Consider the following 16,728-nt stretch of genomic DNA (forward strand, 5'->3'; position numbering starts at 1 on the left):
GTATGATATATCATTTGTACGAATTCTGTATGAGTTCATTATAGCCAATCCAGACCAGTGGTTTTGATAATAAATATTGCAAAAAGTCATCACTGTTTATCCCTTGCCTCCTCTCATTATTCCTAATCGCCTGCCTTTTTTCATTCTAGCGAATCCCTGAAGTGCTCTTCAGTATTGCCGCCCCCTGCCTGAGGATCACTATTGCTAATTGCCTGGTAGCTGCCATTACTGATGATTGGCCTGCTGTCAAATATTGAAAATTCTGCTTGATGGCAATTATTCATAATAATGTCTAGCAACCTTTCTTGCCAAATACTTTCCGCTGTGATAGCTTTGGGAGAAGCAGTGTTGTTGGTCTTATTGGCCAATGCACTAGAGAAAATGTGATGAACATTCCACCACAGATTGTGAACAGGATCCTCCTGGGAGAGCACTATGGACCCCATAGATATCGTGCGATGGGTCTTCACATAATGTGAGCAAGAATCTCCTGAGATTCTGTGTATATTATCGGATATATTGTAATGTGGAGCATAACCCATCACAGGATGTGAGCAGGAATTTCCTGAGAGTCTGTGTACATTATCGGATATATTGTAATGTGGAGCGTACGACAACCCTTAACATTGGTAGAGTGTGAGCAGAGTGGATATGCCAGTATAGCTTTAATGTAAGAACATAAGTGGTAAATGGGGGAGTATACTAGTTTTAAGATTAGACTCAACAGTCAGGCAGCGGATTGCCACCACAGAGGGATCAGCCACCACAGCCATTACCTATAGAAACGTTTTGCTCACCTGAGCTATTATTTACCGGGTGGATGGCATCTTGAATGTTTACATAACACAATTTACGTTACATAAATGAGGGGTATACCGAACAGAGAGATCTTACTTCCCAATCCAAAATGGCTGCCATGCTGGCGTCACATGATTGCATTGGCCGGCAGGCCGGCTCCATGGAGATGAGTTATTTATTGATGGTCACGAGGTGCCTGACCAGTGTTGCCAGTCTGCTGCCCCATGGTCCATCTGCTTAAAACAGCCACATCAAGTACCAGTGCGATCATTGGTTCACACAGGGTAGAGCGCATACTGCATGTGTGCACCCGGCACTCTGTTGTTTTTTCATGATACCGACAAGAGCGTCCCCGCTACTCAGTTATGAGTATGCGGACATGGTTGCCACGGGGACCCTGACGCCTAGTAGTATGGGAAAGGTAATTAGATACACTTACGTACTCGTGGGGGAGAAGATGAGAATTCCCCTTGCAATTTTTGGGCCATTTGAATAGGGGTGAGGGTGGTGCTAATCTACAGGCCCCTCTAATGATAGGACATATGTTGTTTATCTTTTCGTACCAGGTTAAGAATATTAGTGATTTAACGCTGAGAGGAAGAACAAATCCTTTGTGATACCTAGCATACTTGCATGGATACAAGCTGGGTAAGTGACCTTCGTTGCTTTAGCAAGGAATTTATGTGTATAGATCGCTTGTCTATAATGGTCTTTAGTAATAGTGTATACTTTATAACAAGTTAGACTTTTGGCCTCATTACACGGATGGCGGTAAGGGTTTACCGGTACCGGTATTTTACCGGTACCGGTACCGGTAAATCCTTACCGCCTTACTACGAGGTCCCTTTGCGGGTTGGGGAATTTAACGCCTGCTTTTTGCAGGCGTTAAAAACCAACCTGCAAAGGGACCAGGGAGCTAATTACGTTACCGCAATTTGCGGTACCGTAATTAGCGCCTTCACCCATTCCCATAGAGCCCTATGGGGCAAAAATGGGAATGGGGAAGGGCAATGGTGGAAGGGGGAATTACCGCCCCGCCAACCTTGGAATAGGGCGGTAATTCCCCTTTCCACCAAGGCGGTGCCGGTATTTTACCGGCATGAACCATGGCCCTAATAGCGGCATGGTTCACCGCCATCCGTGTAATGAGGCCCTTTATCTTTGTGAATCTACATAAACTTAAGGTTAGTTTCATCCTGTTTATATTTAACACGTAGCATGCCATCCATAAAGGTTAATGAAATGAACAACAATGTATCACTCATTGTAGATGAATGTTCAAAATTGTTAAACATCAATGAAAGGACAGTTTATAACCCTGAAGATGGATACAATGGCATATCCGAAACACGTTGGCATTTAAAATGGAAATTTGAGACTTGATGTTTTATGATTAAGCTGTACTGCTTGTTTAAGTCTTTATTGCTCTTTACCAGCCTTTGAGTTCACAATTGTTCATAAAATATTGGCCATATATCAGATACACGAGCCCAGCTATTGGGTGTTTTGTTTAAATGTATAGCACTATATTGTTTGCGAGAATGTGATTAGAATCACAAATATTGAGGTATGCATAATCTAGTGAAGATTTTTTTTAAGGGGACCCAGTCCGTTAGGTGTGCATGTGGGTTACGCGTTTTTCTTCATTGTTCACAAGTGTATGTACCCTTAGGGAACAATACCTATATGCACCTGAAATTAGAGAAAAGGTTGAGATAGCTTGGAGTATCAATGAGTTACATTAGCTGTTGCTCCTCCGTTGCATTCTTCATGGATGACCCATGTCCCGCAGCGAGGACTGGGGGAATGGATCAGCGGCTTCCTCGTCTCACTGGCAGCTTGTTTTATCTATTCAGAAAGGATCACGTGGGTTGGGGTGGGGGCTGAACTCTGTTCATCCCAGCGTGCCAAATGTGACATTAATAACCTGGATCGAGGTGTGTTCACGCAAAGTAACACTTGATTGTGTTCCCATTTTGGCTGTTGGAATAATAAAGTCTCTAAGAACGATTTTCCCTCTTAGACCAATGAAATCAATCCAGTATCTGGGAAACTAAGCAGCACTTCATTAAAATGTTCTCATGTAAAGAAGTAATAGAAGGACACGTCGAGATAAGGTCCATTCCTTCACACAATGCACAATTATAAAACATAGGAAATCACTTGCAGATTATGCTGAGGGAGAGGCCATCCCTGGGCATCCCTGGGCCTCCTGGGGCATTCCTTTCTTCCTATCTCGCCACTGAGAGGACAGTCATAGGGGGATTTGTCAGCCAGGTACAGAAATAAGGGCGAAGGGTTTTAGGGAAAGTCTGGCTATGGAATGTTAAAAGCTCAGCTCCCTCCTCAATATTATAAAAAGAGACCCTTCCATCCTCATAGTCCAGGAAAATCCCCACCGTTTTGGGAAGCACGCGGGTGGGGAGAGCATACTTTGGGGAGGTGAAGGCCCAGAGCCCATCCCCATACCGCACTCCCATAGTCCAGTATCCTGTTTCGGGGGACAGCACAGGCTGACCCTTCCTGCTTACAGACTCATCACAGACCCCCATGTACCACAGCACACCTCCCACCTCCACCTCCCAGTAATGTCTTCCAGAGGTAAATTTTTCCTCCCCCAGGACGCAGGAGTAGGTGTCATATCGCTCTGGCGTGTTAAGCAGGTCCTGGGAAGTGTATGAGCGCCGCACTCTTCTCCGATCCTCAGAAAGGATGAGCAGGGGATGCGAGGTGTCCGGATCCAGCGTGATGTCCTCTAATGGCGGAACAGAAAAAGCAGACAGTCAGAGCTGCAGCAATGTCCAGGCAAGAGCAAGTAGCCACCTCAGAACCTCAGCAATCCTATACATGGCTCTGAATTCATAGATCTGTGTTTAGGCTTCATTGCTTCATACAATATAGGTGATGCCCAAATACAAGGCATAAAAATGCATGCTGTTCGAGCTTCCAAAAAAACACAAATGTTAACAGCATTCTCGTTCAATGATAAATTTGATCTGCACATGTTACTAAAATAATATTAAAATCCCAGTTATAGATGATTAGAGGAAATGTGATTGCCCCACATAGTAGTATCCTCAAAAAACCGTCAGCTCCATCCATATTATTTAAGTGTAGTCCCCAGAGCGTGACTCATAAGATTTTGGCGCTATCATATAGCACTGTGGAATGCACGCACGACTCAACATAGGCTTAGCTTCGAAGCTCCGTTTTTATTTTCACCAAGTAGGATAAAACGAGTAATAATATCTCATCGTTCAAAACCAACAAAGGAGTCTCTCACACTGCTTGTGATACAATGTCCCCTCTCAGTGGAGTACCTGTGTCCTCCACCTTCCAACACATATTTGTTCCCTCAGCTTCCTGTCAACCTCCTTTGTCATCTGATCACTCCACTTCCCCTGAGGACCATCTCCACTAATTGATGTTGCCAGCTCCTCCTGACAATAATATGAACCTGATTTAACCACCTCCTCTTGATAAATATCTCCACCTGATGTAACCACCTCAAAGAACTCCTTCTCCCCCACTCATTTCCAACACCACCTTTACGCTCCTGAGAGAACCTTCCAACATACTCAACAGTCTGCTACATCCTCATATTCCAATAACCCACACCAACTGGTTTGAGTACCTGGCATATCAGGTGCTTGACTGCCATCAGAATCTGATGCTTTCCAATTGTGTTGGGTATTTGAGCCAGGTTTTGGATTGTCTGTGGTTACAAGACTCACCTGTACTAGGTTTGTGCTACGGGGATTGGCCCGAGTCTATATCTAGGCTGGATGCCATTTTGAAATCCTCGCTTCTCTCTGTCTGAACACCTAGTCCTTCCTGAGGAAGCCTCAGCACCTCAGTAAGTCAAACTCTGTTGAGTTACATCAAACATTGCATCCATGAAGAGCAATTTCCCTGCCAGGAGAAAAAGATTTATTTATAACAGTAGAGCCACATGCATGTGAACACTATTGGGAAACAGTTTAATGACAATATAATGGCAAGTCCATGCTTGGGAGGTGAAACAAGCACTCTCATGTTTTGGGCCTCTTAACTGCATGAACCTTAATAGACTCATAAGTGTTAAATCTCAAGACTGCTTGTGAAATAGGCTTTACTTTCATTTCTGGTTGTGTTTTCAGTGTAACACTTGATTCAATTGTTTGTGATGATTTCTAATGATCCTGGTTTGAGCAGTGACATCATCAATTTCCATTGGTGAGCCTGTCTGTAGTGCAATGACCCACTTGTCCGTTCGGGGGCAGTGCTGTGCCATTTTAATGAAAGGAAAAGGAGCAATTGACAATTAAGTAACTGACAGTTTGCACTGACCACTGGTCCTTAAGGAGATTTGGTGACCTGAGACTTTGGTGATCATTTGGCTCTGGTAGGGGGAGGAGAAATATGTCCTGAACTAGGGGCTTTTCTTGGAAAAAACATCTGGAGTCCCCTCCCTCCCTAGGGGCTGTAGATGGCAGATGAATACTTTGCCCATATTCTCTTCAATGCATTTTGTAAGGATCGTACATTCATCTCCCATAAGAACAAAAGGCCCGGAAACTGGAGTGATCCATGAATGCAGTATTTCAACAATCAGTTACCTTTAAGTTACCTTTAGGCTGCATCATGACCAAAAGCATTGAGAAAATCCTGGTGTTCAGAGGCTATTTCTTCTATCATATTAGCAGCTGCTCTAGAGCTTTGAAAGGCGGTTGTAAACTGATGTATCGCCGGAGATGTACCAGACATGTTGCAACTATGAGTTTTGTAGAATCCTTATTCACATATAACTATTCCTTCTTTCTCTTCCATTCAGCATGGTGCCCAACCAATTAAGGTAGTTCACCTAGTAGTAGGACAAATGGATGATCTAAAAATGATCCTTTCCACAAGCAACTGGTTATAGGATAGGGTTCAAAGCAGTGGTGGTCTAGATTCAGGTTTTCGTTTGCCGCCCTTGATAGCAGATGTTATTCCATGACCATGAAGTTCTAAGTTTTTGAGGTCTGTGACCAGTAAGGGCCCTCACTGAATATTTCAGTGAGGGCCCTCACTGAATATTTATTAACCGGAGGTGTTACAATATTGAGAGAATGGTGTGAGGTGCAGTAATGTTACAAGGAAGCAGTGTTGAAAGATCTAGGCTCACCATTCTACGCCCCACTTCTGAGGTGTCTACTTAGTTCCCCACCTCCAACATCTGCTTCGATGTATGTCTTCCTGTCCCAAAACAGATCAATAATTTCACACCTTCCTCTACTTAATTTTCAGGTTGTTATAGGACCAGTAAGACGTCCCCAAGACATAAGATGGACACAGTTTGATCAACAACAGGAGAAGCAATACCAAGCACATCTGCATCCTTTGCACAGTTGTTAACCATATATCATGTTGGGGCCCTGTAGCGGGTTACTGGGGCTCTTCCCCTCTCCCCTCTGCCAGAAGGCCAGATTGACAGCTTATCTTCTTTGGTAATATGAAGTATGCACAATCTTAATTCAAAATCTCTCACCTTTTTATGGGGCAGTAGAAGTGTGCTAAAAAAAGTAGTGGAACTGTGATTGAGGCAGGGGACGGGCTATGCAGGAGGAGGCAAGTTGCAACACATGTTAAGGGGTTCTGTATGGGCCAGGTTGAAAGACAAGTGGGTGGACCAGGCAAAATGGCGTCTTCTGTATTAGCACCTTGGCGGGTGTGCCAGCCAATCAGGTGGCTAGGAACGTGGGCTCAAACTGCCAGGGAAAGCCTGCGTTCCATGCCACCTGATAGCTGGCTCCCCAACCCGCCATCTTGCCTGCAACCTCTGTCCCCATTTATTTTTATTTTTGTATCCCCCCAATTTACCTTATTTCAGCTGTGGTGGCACTCGTTGCTGCATCCGCACCTTCTGCTCTGCTCCGTACAGAGCCCCACCTTCCCTTTCCATGGCGGCCATCTTTGTAAAGTATTTTCCTTCATTCAAAGGCCCGCGCGCGGCATCCTGTTGAATGAAGGAAAATCCTTTTTTTAAGCACCCCGGGTTACCGCTTTGGCAAAGCTCGGGCCGTTAATCTCCGTTCCAGCCCTTGGAATGGGGGATTATCGCCATATTGTTTTTTGGTCATTTCTCTCAGTTGGTTGGAACATTTATATATTGTCTCTGTGACATCCATCAGCTCTATTCTCTGATCTTAACTCTGCTGGAACTCATACTACCTAAACACTAACTGCTTCAACAGCGGCCTGCCACTGCACAAAGGTGTGCTGTCATTGCAAGAATGTGATAATTTATTACAAAGCTTGGATCGCGACACTGAAAGTCTTTTTTATCTCCTATGGTCTGACAGAGTACTAGAGATGAATAGTCTTTGGTCCTGTAGTCTCCCACAGGAGTGCATTACAGTAGTCCAGGTGACTAGTCGCTATGGCTCTTACTATAACTGCACATTTTTTTCGAGTGGCATAAAGGGGCAAATTCCATGTAGCCACCTGATGTTAAAATTACTTTTCATGGAAATGGCTTGAACCTTATCAACTGTATCATCTACGCATTTAACCTGAGACAGCAACGTGACAAGTTTTCCAAAAATCAGGGGAATATGGGTTGTCAGGAGAGATCATTTCTTAGTATTAGCATGACCTCCTCCATCTTCTGGTAGTTAAGATGAAGCCAGCTAGAGTCCACTCAGGCTGAGAGGTCATCCAGGCTTTGTTAATGTACAGTGATACAGATGTCAGATCAGCTGATATGCTAAAATATGCTTTAACTTCAAAAAGACCAGTTCTGGAATGGTGCAAGTGGTTGTAAAAGTAGTGGAACTGTTAACGGTAAAAAATAAAAGTAGTGGTATAGCTACCGCTCACTTCGACCACTAGGCGCACCACCCCATGCAAAGGAGAACATTTCCTCTTTTGAATGTACACCTGAGAATTGATCAGAAATGCATTCTCTATTAAAGACGGCTGCTTCATTGATTCGGTTTGTCCGAAAAAAAATGTTCCTTTAATTACCTGCATAGGTGCGAGCTTGTCTCCACTCTAGAAACAAACAGAAATGCAGGAGATTTAGTATATGGAAAAAGTAGATTTAAAAGAAATGCAAGACATATTCAAAATATTGTGTGAAAAGTGAGAGTGTAAAAGGAGTGAAAACTACCAGGAGAGATTTGAGAAAGAGTGATGAAAAAGTGTGATGAGATGTTAGAGATCTAATGAGCAGAGGACAGACAGGAATAGTGATGGTATTGTGTGAAAGTTTGAACTCCAAAAACATGTTTGCTAGGAACCATTTAGATGAGACTAGCTCCTTGGGCTGGCAATGTGATTGTGATACTCAAATTTCTTACATGACAAACATACAACAATATATCACATGTAAAAATAAATTATTGTTATGGCACGATTCAAGGATTGCAACAGGCCATACGTGCATACGTATGCCATAGGAACTATGGCAGATGCGCTCCTGGTGTCCTGCTGTGGTGGGCTTCCTGGATTAAGCAATCAGCGTTTCACACGTAACTAGTGTGACCATTTGCAATGCAGGAAATGAAAGGTGGCGGTAGGAGGAGCAGTAAGTGGGGGGTTCAGAGGGGTGTGTCAGGGAGGGGAGAAATGGACCGAGTACGTGAAATAGGTGGAAGAGGTCCACTTAGTCTGCAAGCAATGTAGAAAATAACATAACAAGTTGAGACGATATATTTAGCTAACATGTGGAGCATTCCTGACTCTGCTGTACTATGTGTTAGCTGTACTTTGAAGCCTAGACAAACAGGCATCAGCCATAACTATTTTGGATGGAAAAAATGGACAAAGCTACACAAGCACCCATCAGGATACCCGCCATAGGCTGCAATCACATAATGGACAGGCTACAGATGTAATCTATTTACTTAAGTTTGGGTATATAACTATAACAAACAGAACCCTATTGATACTGCTTTGCCGGAATACACATTGGCAAGTCTAAAGCTGAGATCACTAATGGCATTGGACATTTGTTTTGTCAAACTTGGTCTGGGTATGATCACTCCCAGAACATGCCAAATATTGAACATTCACCAAACTTCCCTTTATGAGGAAAGTGAGCAACAGAAAACACAATCACACAGACAGCAGTTGTAAGAATGGACCAGTTACAACCTTCTACAATCTGGATTTAGAGTTGTGAGAAAACAAACATCAAAGTCATCTACATCGCCAAAAATTCAAGCCACATCCTACATTCTGGTGATCCCGGCTTCCTAGTCTTGTTTGAGCTTTCTGCGGGCTCTGAGATTGTTCCCTGATTAACACCTGATAAACACTCATGGAATGTGCTCTCTCAAGGAGGAATTCTCTCTCCCCTTAGCTCACCCCCTGAGACAAGATCATTCATCTTGCGCCCAGCAGCTCTCATTGGTAGTCAAAAACCTGTGAGGTATTATGCAACTGCCCACATCTAACACCCTGTGCCCAAACATTCCAGAGGAAATCCCCATAAGGATCCCAGATGTGATGTCCGTGGCCAGGAAACATCCAGCCTGAAGAAAGGAACAAAAATGAGTGATTATGTAGCAAATGTAGAAATGAACTGACCTGGCGATTGATTGAAAATTCCACTGAGCTACCGGCCTATGATCATTATTTCCTTAAAAAACATTTTACAATCACTATTTCTAATGAGTAAATAAAAATAGGATAGTGAGTTGCCATAGTCATGGTCAAAGCATAATTGGGAGGCTCGGGCCAGAAATGTGCACCGCATTTCTATCACAAAATTAGCTTGTTAGTGCTGTGATGCTCCAAAACATTCCTTCCACCCACTGTCTTTCAATAAAAAGCAGAAGGTGGACCAACATCGAATCGCCAGGCTGGGTTCTGCACAGTGTACTTAAAACCAAAATGGTTGAACAATGTCATATTTAAGTAGGCTATTACACGTAAATATTTCCAATCTTCCATTGAATAGCAAACATTTAAAATATTGAGCAGTGACAGACTCCTTTTTGAACGCTACAAGGGCTGTAATAAAGTACAAGCTGTCCATCAGTACAAGCTGTCCATCAGTAAATTACTTTCTGGGCCATTTTGGTTGTATTTTTTTTTTATCCAGTTTATTCACATTTTCCAACAACCATGTAAACACACCATAACCTCAACAAATACAACCGAAACATCATTACATTCCAATAATAAATAGACCCAGAAACCACCCCCAAACTAGAATATAATGTCCAATCTTAAGGTCTGAGTGAAAAAAGTGAGAGAGAAAAAAAAACAATTTTTTTATATACATACATACACATATTACCTTTTAGCCTTATAAACCACATTAATATATATATATATATACACATACATATGCATTTTACAAATATACAGAATATCGAGAATGTACTTATCTTGTCTGCAAACTTCTTGTGACAAATGCTCAGTCCAGATCCAGATCCAAGCTCACAAAGGCCCCCCACATTTTCTGAAACAGGGCTTTTTTTTTCTGCATTGCTATAACCAACTTATCAATATTGCAAATTGAATACATTTGTTCCACCCAAGAGTTCCATGTTAGAAAACCTGTCAACTTGCAATTTAGCAAGATTCCTTCTTTTGCCACTAAAGCCCCTTTTAAAATCCAGGTTACTTGATGATGACTTAAGTCCTCTAATATCGTATCTTCTCCTAGGATCAATGTCTCAAAGTCATAATCCAGATCTTCCTTCACCACTATGTTCATCAAACCGGTAATTCCTCTCCAAAAATCTCTAACCTTGTAAAATTCCCAGAACATGTTTTCCAATGTACCACGGGCATGACCACATCCCCAGCAAGTGTCAGACATGATCAAACCTTGCTTATGCATTCGAGCTGGTGTCCAAAACACCCTGTTCAGGATCTTTACTTGACGTGCCCTTTCACCTATGTTTAAAGACATCCTCTTGATGTTCCCACACATAACTTCCCATCTACCTTGCGTCATCTCCTCCTTTAGGCATTCCGACCATGTATCCAAAATCTTTTTATTCCCTTCTGAATTCCTGCTTAACAGGTGGTACATTTTAGATGCCATGCTCTCTTGACTGCCTATTTTCTTAATAGTATTCATTAACTCTGATTTGACCAATTCTCTAATATTCACTGCTCTTTTCAAACTCCTATATTCTCCATAAGTGCATTCAGATAAGTTGTATTCTACTTTTAACTTTTTTATATGTTTTCCATCTTTCACCTTCAAATAGATCTTCGATTTTTTTGATTCCTGCTGCAAAACCATTTATCCAAAATATGGTTCTGTTCTTTATCTTAATAACCAGATTCATCCATCTTGAAGAAGTGTTAATTAGACCCGGCCTCATTTTCGATGCGACTTCATATGCCCTCCAGGTAGATCTCAAAAATTCTGTCAAGGCAGAATGAGCCCCACACTCTGTAATGGAAGTTGATAGGATTGCCCATGTATTCAACGGACCCGCCATATTAGCCTCCACGACTGCCCCCTCATTTTCTTCTTCTGAAATGAACAGCATAACATGTCACTACGTGAACGCTTGATGGTAACGTTCAACATTTTGAATGTTTAATCCCCCTCTATCATTCTGTAGTTGTAGTTTCTACAACTTCAATCTAGGAACCTTTTTATTTCACAAAAAAGACTGGAGTATGCTATTCACCTTCTTCAATATCGATTTCTTCACCGGAGGAGGGATCATACTCAGGACATAGGTTATTTTCGGTGTTATCATCATCTTAATAGCGTTTACCTTGATTCCCAATAACAGATTAAGCAACTCCAATCACTCTATTTCCAATGCAATTATGGAACTGCCATCTATGCAGTGCTTAGTCTAGCTTATTAGCTGGTGAATGCTGATTGCGTGGTGACCACGTCTGTTAGTCGGCCCTTCGTGGTTCTCATCAGGTTATACGAGCTGTCACATGTTTCAGGGGCCTTGTTTTCCATCAAGAAGCGGACCGTCTGTCTGGAGGTTGAGCGCGCTGTCTCTGCTTAGACAGTGCACTCAACCTCCAAATGGCAGTTCCATAAAGAAAATTCAGATTCAGACCATTACCTGTCTTGCAATGACACAGTGATCAATACCTCTGTTACACTGTTGCTCCATACCTCTACCTAATTGTGTTAAAGGGTGGGGTAGCCTGTACTCACTTGCCTTGTGCTCCGATTGACTAGTCCCTCACGAGTCAGCACCCCCTACAACAAAAAAGAAGGCCTTTACCCATAGCTTTACTTACACTACAGAATCATTTCAAACTGAGGCTGGTGGTATGCATTTCCTAAGGAAGCACTTATCATCATAAACTAATGGCTGTCTAACCTTTCTGCAATGCCCTTGGAGGCTTCTTTCAATTAAAAAGTGTTTATTTTTGTATGTGGACTTTCAGCTTAAAGAAATCTCATTCAAAACAGTAAAGTGGTCAGATCATTGTCTCTGTCCGCATGCGAAGCCCTGCGCCGACCTGCTTTGCAGCCTGGCCTCCTCTCTCTTTCTCACGCGTTCACCTGCCAGCCAAGGCAACCCGAGCAGGTTCTGCCTCCAAGGATTCGAGGTCTAAGTCATTGTGGACTTACAGTAGCCTCTAAGCAAACTCTTTGCTTAGATGCTAGCACGAACATGGTAAACCGGTCTGAAAACAGGCACGGTTTTTATGACTAAATTAAGGAATTTACAGACATTATAATGGAATACCGCTACACCCCTACTCCCGGGCCCCAATCTCCACTGGTCTGGGTTTGGTACCCAGCCCCTAGGGACACTTTTTTGCTGGTCCCCAGAGCGAAGCAGGGTGCCATGTCACAAAACAAATTATATTTTGCCTTCATTATTAGTATCATTTAAGTTTAAATATTAGTTGGTTAAGTCAGGAGGTGCACGCCCTTCTTATTAGGTAGGTGTTCTACTAAATATATTAGACGAATGGCCAATGAGCAGCGATATGACGTGAGATGCAGAGGCAAGTTACAGAAGCGACCATACAAATGTACGATGAGCAATGGCCATTTCTACAAGCTCGGCTTCCTGGATGGTCCTTGGCATACAGATGACTACCAACTACCATGTCCAGTGGGTTCGAGCTCAGGGTGAGGTGCAACCAAGAGTAAAGTAGTCACCCCAGGGCATCTTGAGCTACATACCACCTCCCAAAGGGCTCTGGGATGGAAGAGCCGAGTAGATCAGACCAAAATAAATGTTGCACTAGATGTAGGGTAGTAGCACGGGAAGCAATGCATCTTCTAGACACACTACTAGGGCATACAAACACGGCTAGAGAGACAGAGGTAGGGTGAGAAGATGAGGGTAAACAACGGGTAGCATTCTGGTCCCTTATCTGAAGGCTCTAAACCTTTATTTGACTAAGAAGACATTAGAACTCCTTAGTAAGGAAAACTGGCCTGTTGCAAAACCACAGGTCCTTGGGATGGGGAGCTGTCTTGGAACAAGAACGTCTTAAGGGTGTTGCTAAATTTGGAAAGGTTTTCTTGTAGATGTATGACTTTGCTATGCTATTTTACATTTTTCTGAGGGTTTGGCACAGCGGTGTCCTGCCACATCTTGTCTTCCTAGAGCTTCTTACATGTAGTGGCCATGTAGCAGCCGATCTCGAGGTCCTACTTGATGCATAATGTTTGGCCGGTGCTGACAGGTACTTGGGGCCTGTACAGAATGTGCTACTGGGAGTACACGGGTTCTTCAAAATCAACTGTTGCTAAATTGGGAACAAGTTGAGGGGCTTCAGTCCTGCTTTTGAGCTTTTGTTCCTAGAATGGTAGCACCAATAGAGCTGTCCTTTTTGAAGTAGTTGGAGGTGATTGAGCGACGTTTTACGTAAGACTGTTTGCATATTTTTACAGTAGTGAAGTCATGGTAACACTCGAGTCCTGACTATGTCCAACTAATGGCAAAGGTCCAACATTGGGATAGTTCTCTTGAGCAGGTGCAGTTAGTAGCTGGCACGTTGTTTAATGACATTCACATGGGGTCTCACCGATTTGTGTATATTAAGTACCCTACTATTTCGTATCTAGTTTAACATATCGAATTGTTTACTGCTAGGTCGAAGTCTTCAAATTTTAAACAACACATTTTAGGTATTTTAAATGCGGGCGACACCCCTGAAGTCCCCCCACAACCTCCTCACTTTTTATAAATACCCCAACACAACCCCAGCATCTATTTTTTTCATCTAAATGTGTTGTTTTTAATTCTAGATTTTCTACCTCGCAGTAATGGTCTGCGATATTCCGTAGTGATACCACAATTTCTCAGTAACTGATATTAATGAGCTGCCAAAATCGTGGGCCTACAGAAAAGGAGAACTCTATGTCCCCTTGATACCACACACAAGAAATGTAATGTTAGCAGCATTTAGACATTGGTTGCTTTAAATCATCCTGCCCTTAATTCGTGCCAAGCAAAATTGTATGCTCTTTTGGGATTCATAGTTCTTATCATCGCCACATAACTCAAGACGCCTTGCATTGAATTCTTCCCCATAAATAGCAGATTGAGAAAATGTCACTGAGACACCCCAAGACAGAAAACTGGCGAACATCAGAAAATAGATAATAGCAAGAATCATTGCATGGGAGGAACATGGAGAAAAGGTCCAGCAGAGCCTCCGATGTCACCTACCAGAAGAGGCCCAGCACAACCACCCCTTCTCGTGGCATGGTTTCTGTTATTTTCACGCATCACACACTCATGTCACCAGTACTCCTCACAACCTGTAGCTTCAGTCCTAGTTTTTTTGAAGGAACAGCTGAAAATGATCCCAGATTTACAGACTAACATAAGGTCTCAAGAAAAGACTCTTAAAATCATTTAACATGAACATCACAATAATACCAGCATGAGAAAGAAGTGTAGTAGTAATTGGCACTAAAGCTTATACAGAAGAAACTTTCAGCCAACTACAGCATACAAGCTACCAGCAGAGGCTCACTACGGAGCTCACCACTTTTACAACACATAATTGAAACTAAAAATCAAATCCTAACAGCATCCAAGGACATCTTAACGTGATACACCTAGACAATCCAACTACAGAAACATGCTGCATGCACTTCAAAATTAATAAATTATGAAGATCGGCTTGTGTGGTAGGTCTGGTGCCAACAAGTGGGCTGGATCAGAATATAAATCACGTTTGAAATGTCTGGGACAAAGGCATAGTGAGCCCCAAGCCAAGGATCCAAGGCAGAAAAGACTTCTTCAGGGAATGTTGTCAAGGAGAAATGTCCTTGCAATGCCAATGCCTCCTAACTCTCACCGAGACACATGCGCTAAGATCCCACAGGATCGGTCTATAGCAGCCTGAAGAAAAGCATAAATAGGATGGATGTTCTAGAAAAAAATGAGCTTCTCATTGTGGGCTCCTCTCATCGACTAAGGTCATTGGACCCGTCCTACTCTTCTTTTATCTTTGATGGCTCCACCATTAACGATCCAAGTACGTAAAAACACTTGGTGTTCATCTTGACGCTGAACTCAATATGTCCCGTCATATCAACGCATTGGCTTCTTCCACAGCTTAAACAGCCAAGCTCATTTCCTTCAGCAGGAAATTCATTTCCCCTTCAAACTGCCTTACTCTTCCACGCGCCATCATAGGTAGTAAGCTTGACTACTGCAATGTGTTATTCTGAGGAACCACATTCAAGAACCTTGCGAAACTCCAACTACTACAAAATAAGGCCCTAAGAGCTGCCCTGGGTCTGAAACTCTCTGACCACATCTCAGCTACAAGGAGGGAAGTGCACTGGCTTCCCATAAAAGCACACATTGAATTTAAAACACTATCTCCCACAGATGCTTGCAACATAACACTCCATCATACCTCATGCCCCACATAACAGCAAAACCAGTGACTTCATCCCTCCAGTCCTCCTCCAGCCACGCCCTTCTGATTCCCAGATTCAACCAAAAGAAAGTGGATGGCTCAAGCTTCTGTGTCATGCTCCCACCCTCTAGAACTCACTCTCCAGTCACCTCAGAAATGAGCCATCATATCATGTCTTAAATAAAACTCTTAAGAACCTGGTTATTTGACAAATATGCCTAACATATATAGCTTCTATGTTCACTATTTTTTGTTGTTGCTTTTTCCTCGTTTCACTGGCTATGTACAAGCACTTTAATAACTCTGGGTTTGGGCTCTCAACACAAATGTATAAATACATAAATAAAAATAAAATAAATATTTTCATTTGTATAAATTAATAGGTACAAAGAATGATACATTACAAAAATATATCTGCGTTAGAGTAAAAATATATTTTGACACACGTGAAAATACCCATATCTCGAATAGGAATTCTTTTTTTACTCCTGAAAAATCCAAACGTTTACTCCCAATTGAAAAAAAATAAGGAAAAAAATAATTACTCTTCAAAATCTTATCTGGAGCGCTGCTCCTGTTCCTGCATTATCTTGACCATGGAAAACTAGCCACTATCTGCGCACCACTGTAAACTAGCGAAACAGTTATATATAAGCTGTCAGTTTAGAATAAATACCTACACTGGGCAGGACAAACTTCATCACACACATTGATATGATATGATATGGCATTTATAACGCGCCTATACACAAGTGTTTCAAGGTGCGACGAGGCAAGGGAGGGGGAACGGAGGGAAGACAGACAACGATCCTACTAGGCCAGGTGTCATTCAGATCACGGAGGTGCAAGGGAAGGGGGAAAAAAGGAAAAGTGCAGGGGGATGGGGGAGGGGAAAGTGCAGTACATGGGATAATAAATAAACAAGAAAATAAAAGAAAGGAACGTGTGGTACATGGGATAATAAATAAACAAGATAAATAAAAGAATGGCCAGCAGGTGGCAAGTGTAGGGTGAGTGCAGACGAAGTTCTGGTGATGGGACTGTAGGGATACAGACAACAGTCCCCAGGTGCAGGGGTTGCCAGGGAGGCAGTGCAGGCGTGCAACTGGCAGGGCTTGG

The 16,728-nt window shown here is 42.7% G+C and overlaps 1 protein-coding gene across 1 annotated transcript in view; it reads right to left on the bottom strand.

Annotated features, from left to right (window-relative positions):
- Window positions 1-2,202: 2,202 nt before the first annotated feature.
- The window catches only part of LOC138569204 (butyrophilin subfamily 1 member A1-like), a 259,914-nt gene continuing 245,388 nt past the window's right edge, over window positions 2,203-16,728 (bottom strand). The window contains exons 18-19 of the mRNA XM_069647015.1: window positions 7,786-7,812; window positions 2,203-3,553 (exon numbers count right to left, since the gene is read on the bottom strand). Coding sequence (XP_069503116.1) covers window positions 3,030-3,553; window positions 7,786-7,812 — 551 coding nt within the window. The 3' untranslated portion in view covers window positions 2,203-3,029. The remainder of the gene's footprint in view (window positions 3,554-7,785; window positions 7,813-16,728) is intronic.

This window comes from Ambystoma mexicanum, chromosome 1p (genome assembly GCF_040938575.1).
Source record: "Ambystoma mexicanum isolate Mex_15411 chromosome 1p, UKY_AmexF1_1, whole genome shotgun sequence".
Classification (NCBI taxonomy): domain Eukaryota; kingdom Metazoa; phylum Chordata; class Amphibia; order Caudata; family Ambystomatidae; genus Ambystoma; species Ambystoma mexicanum.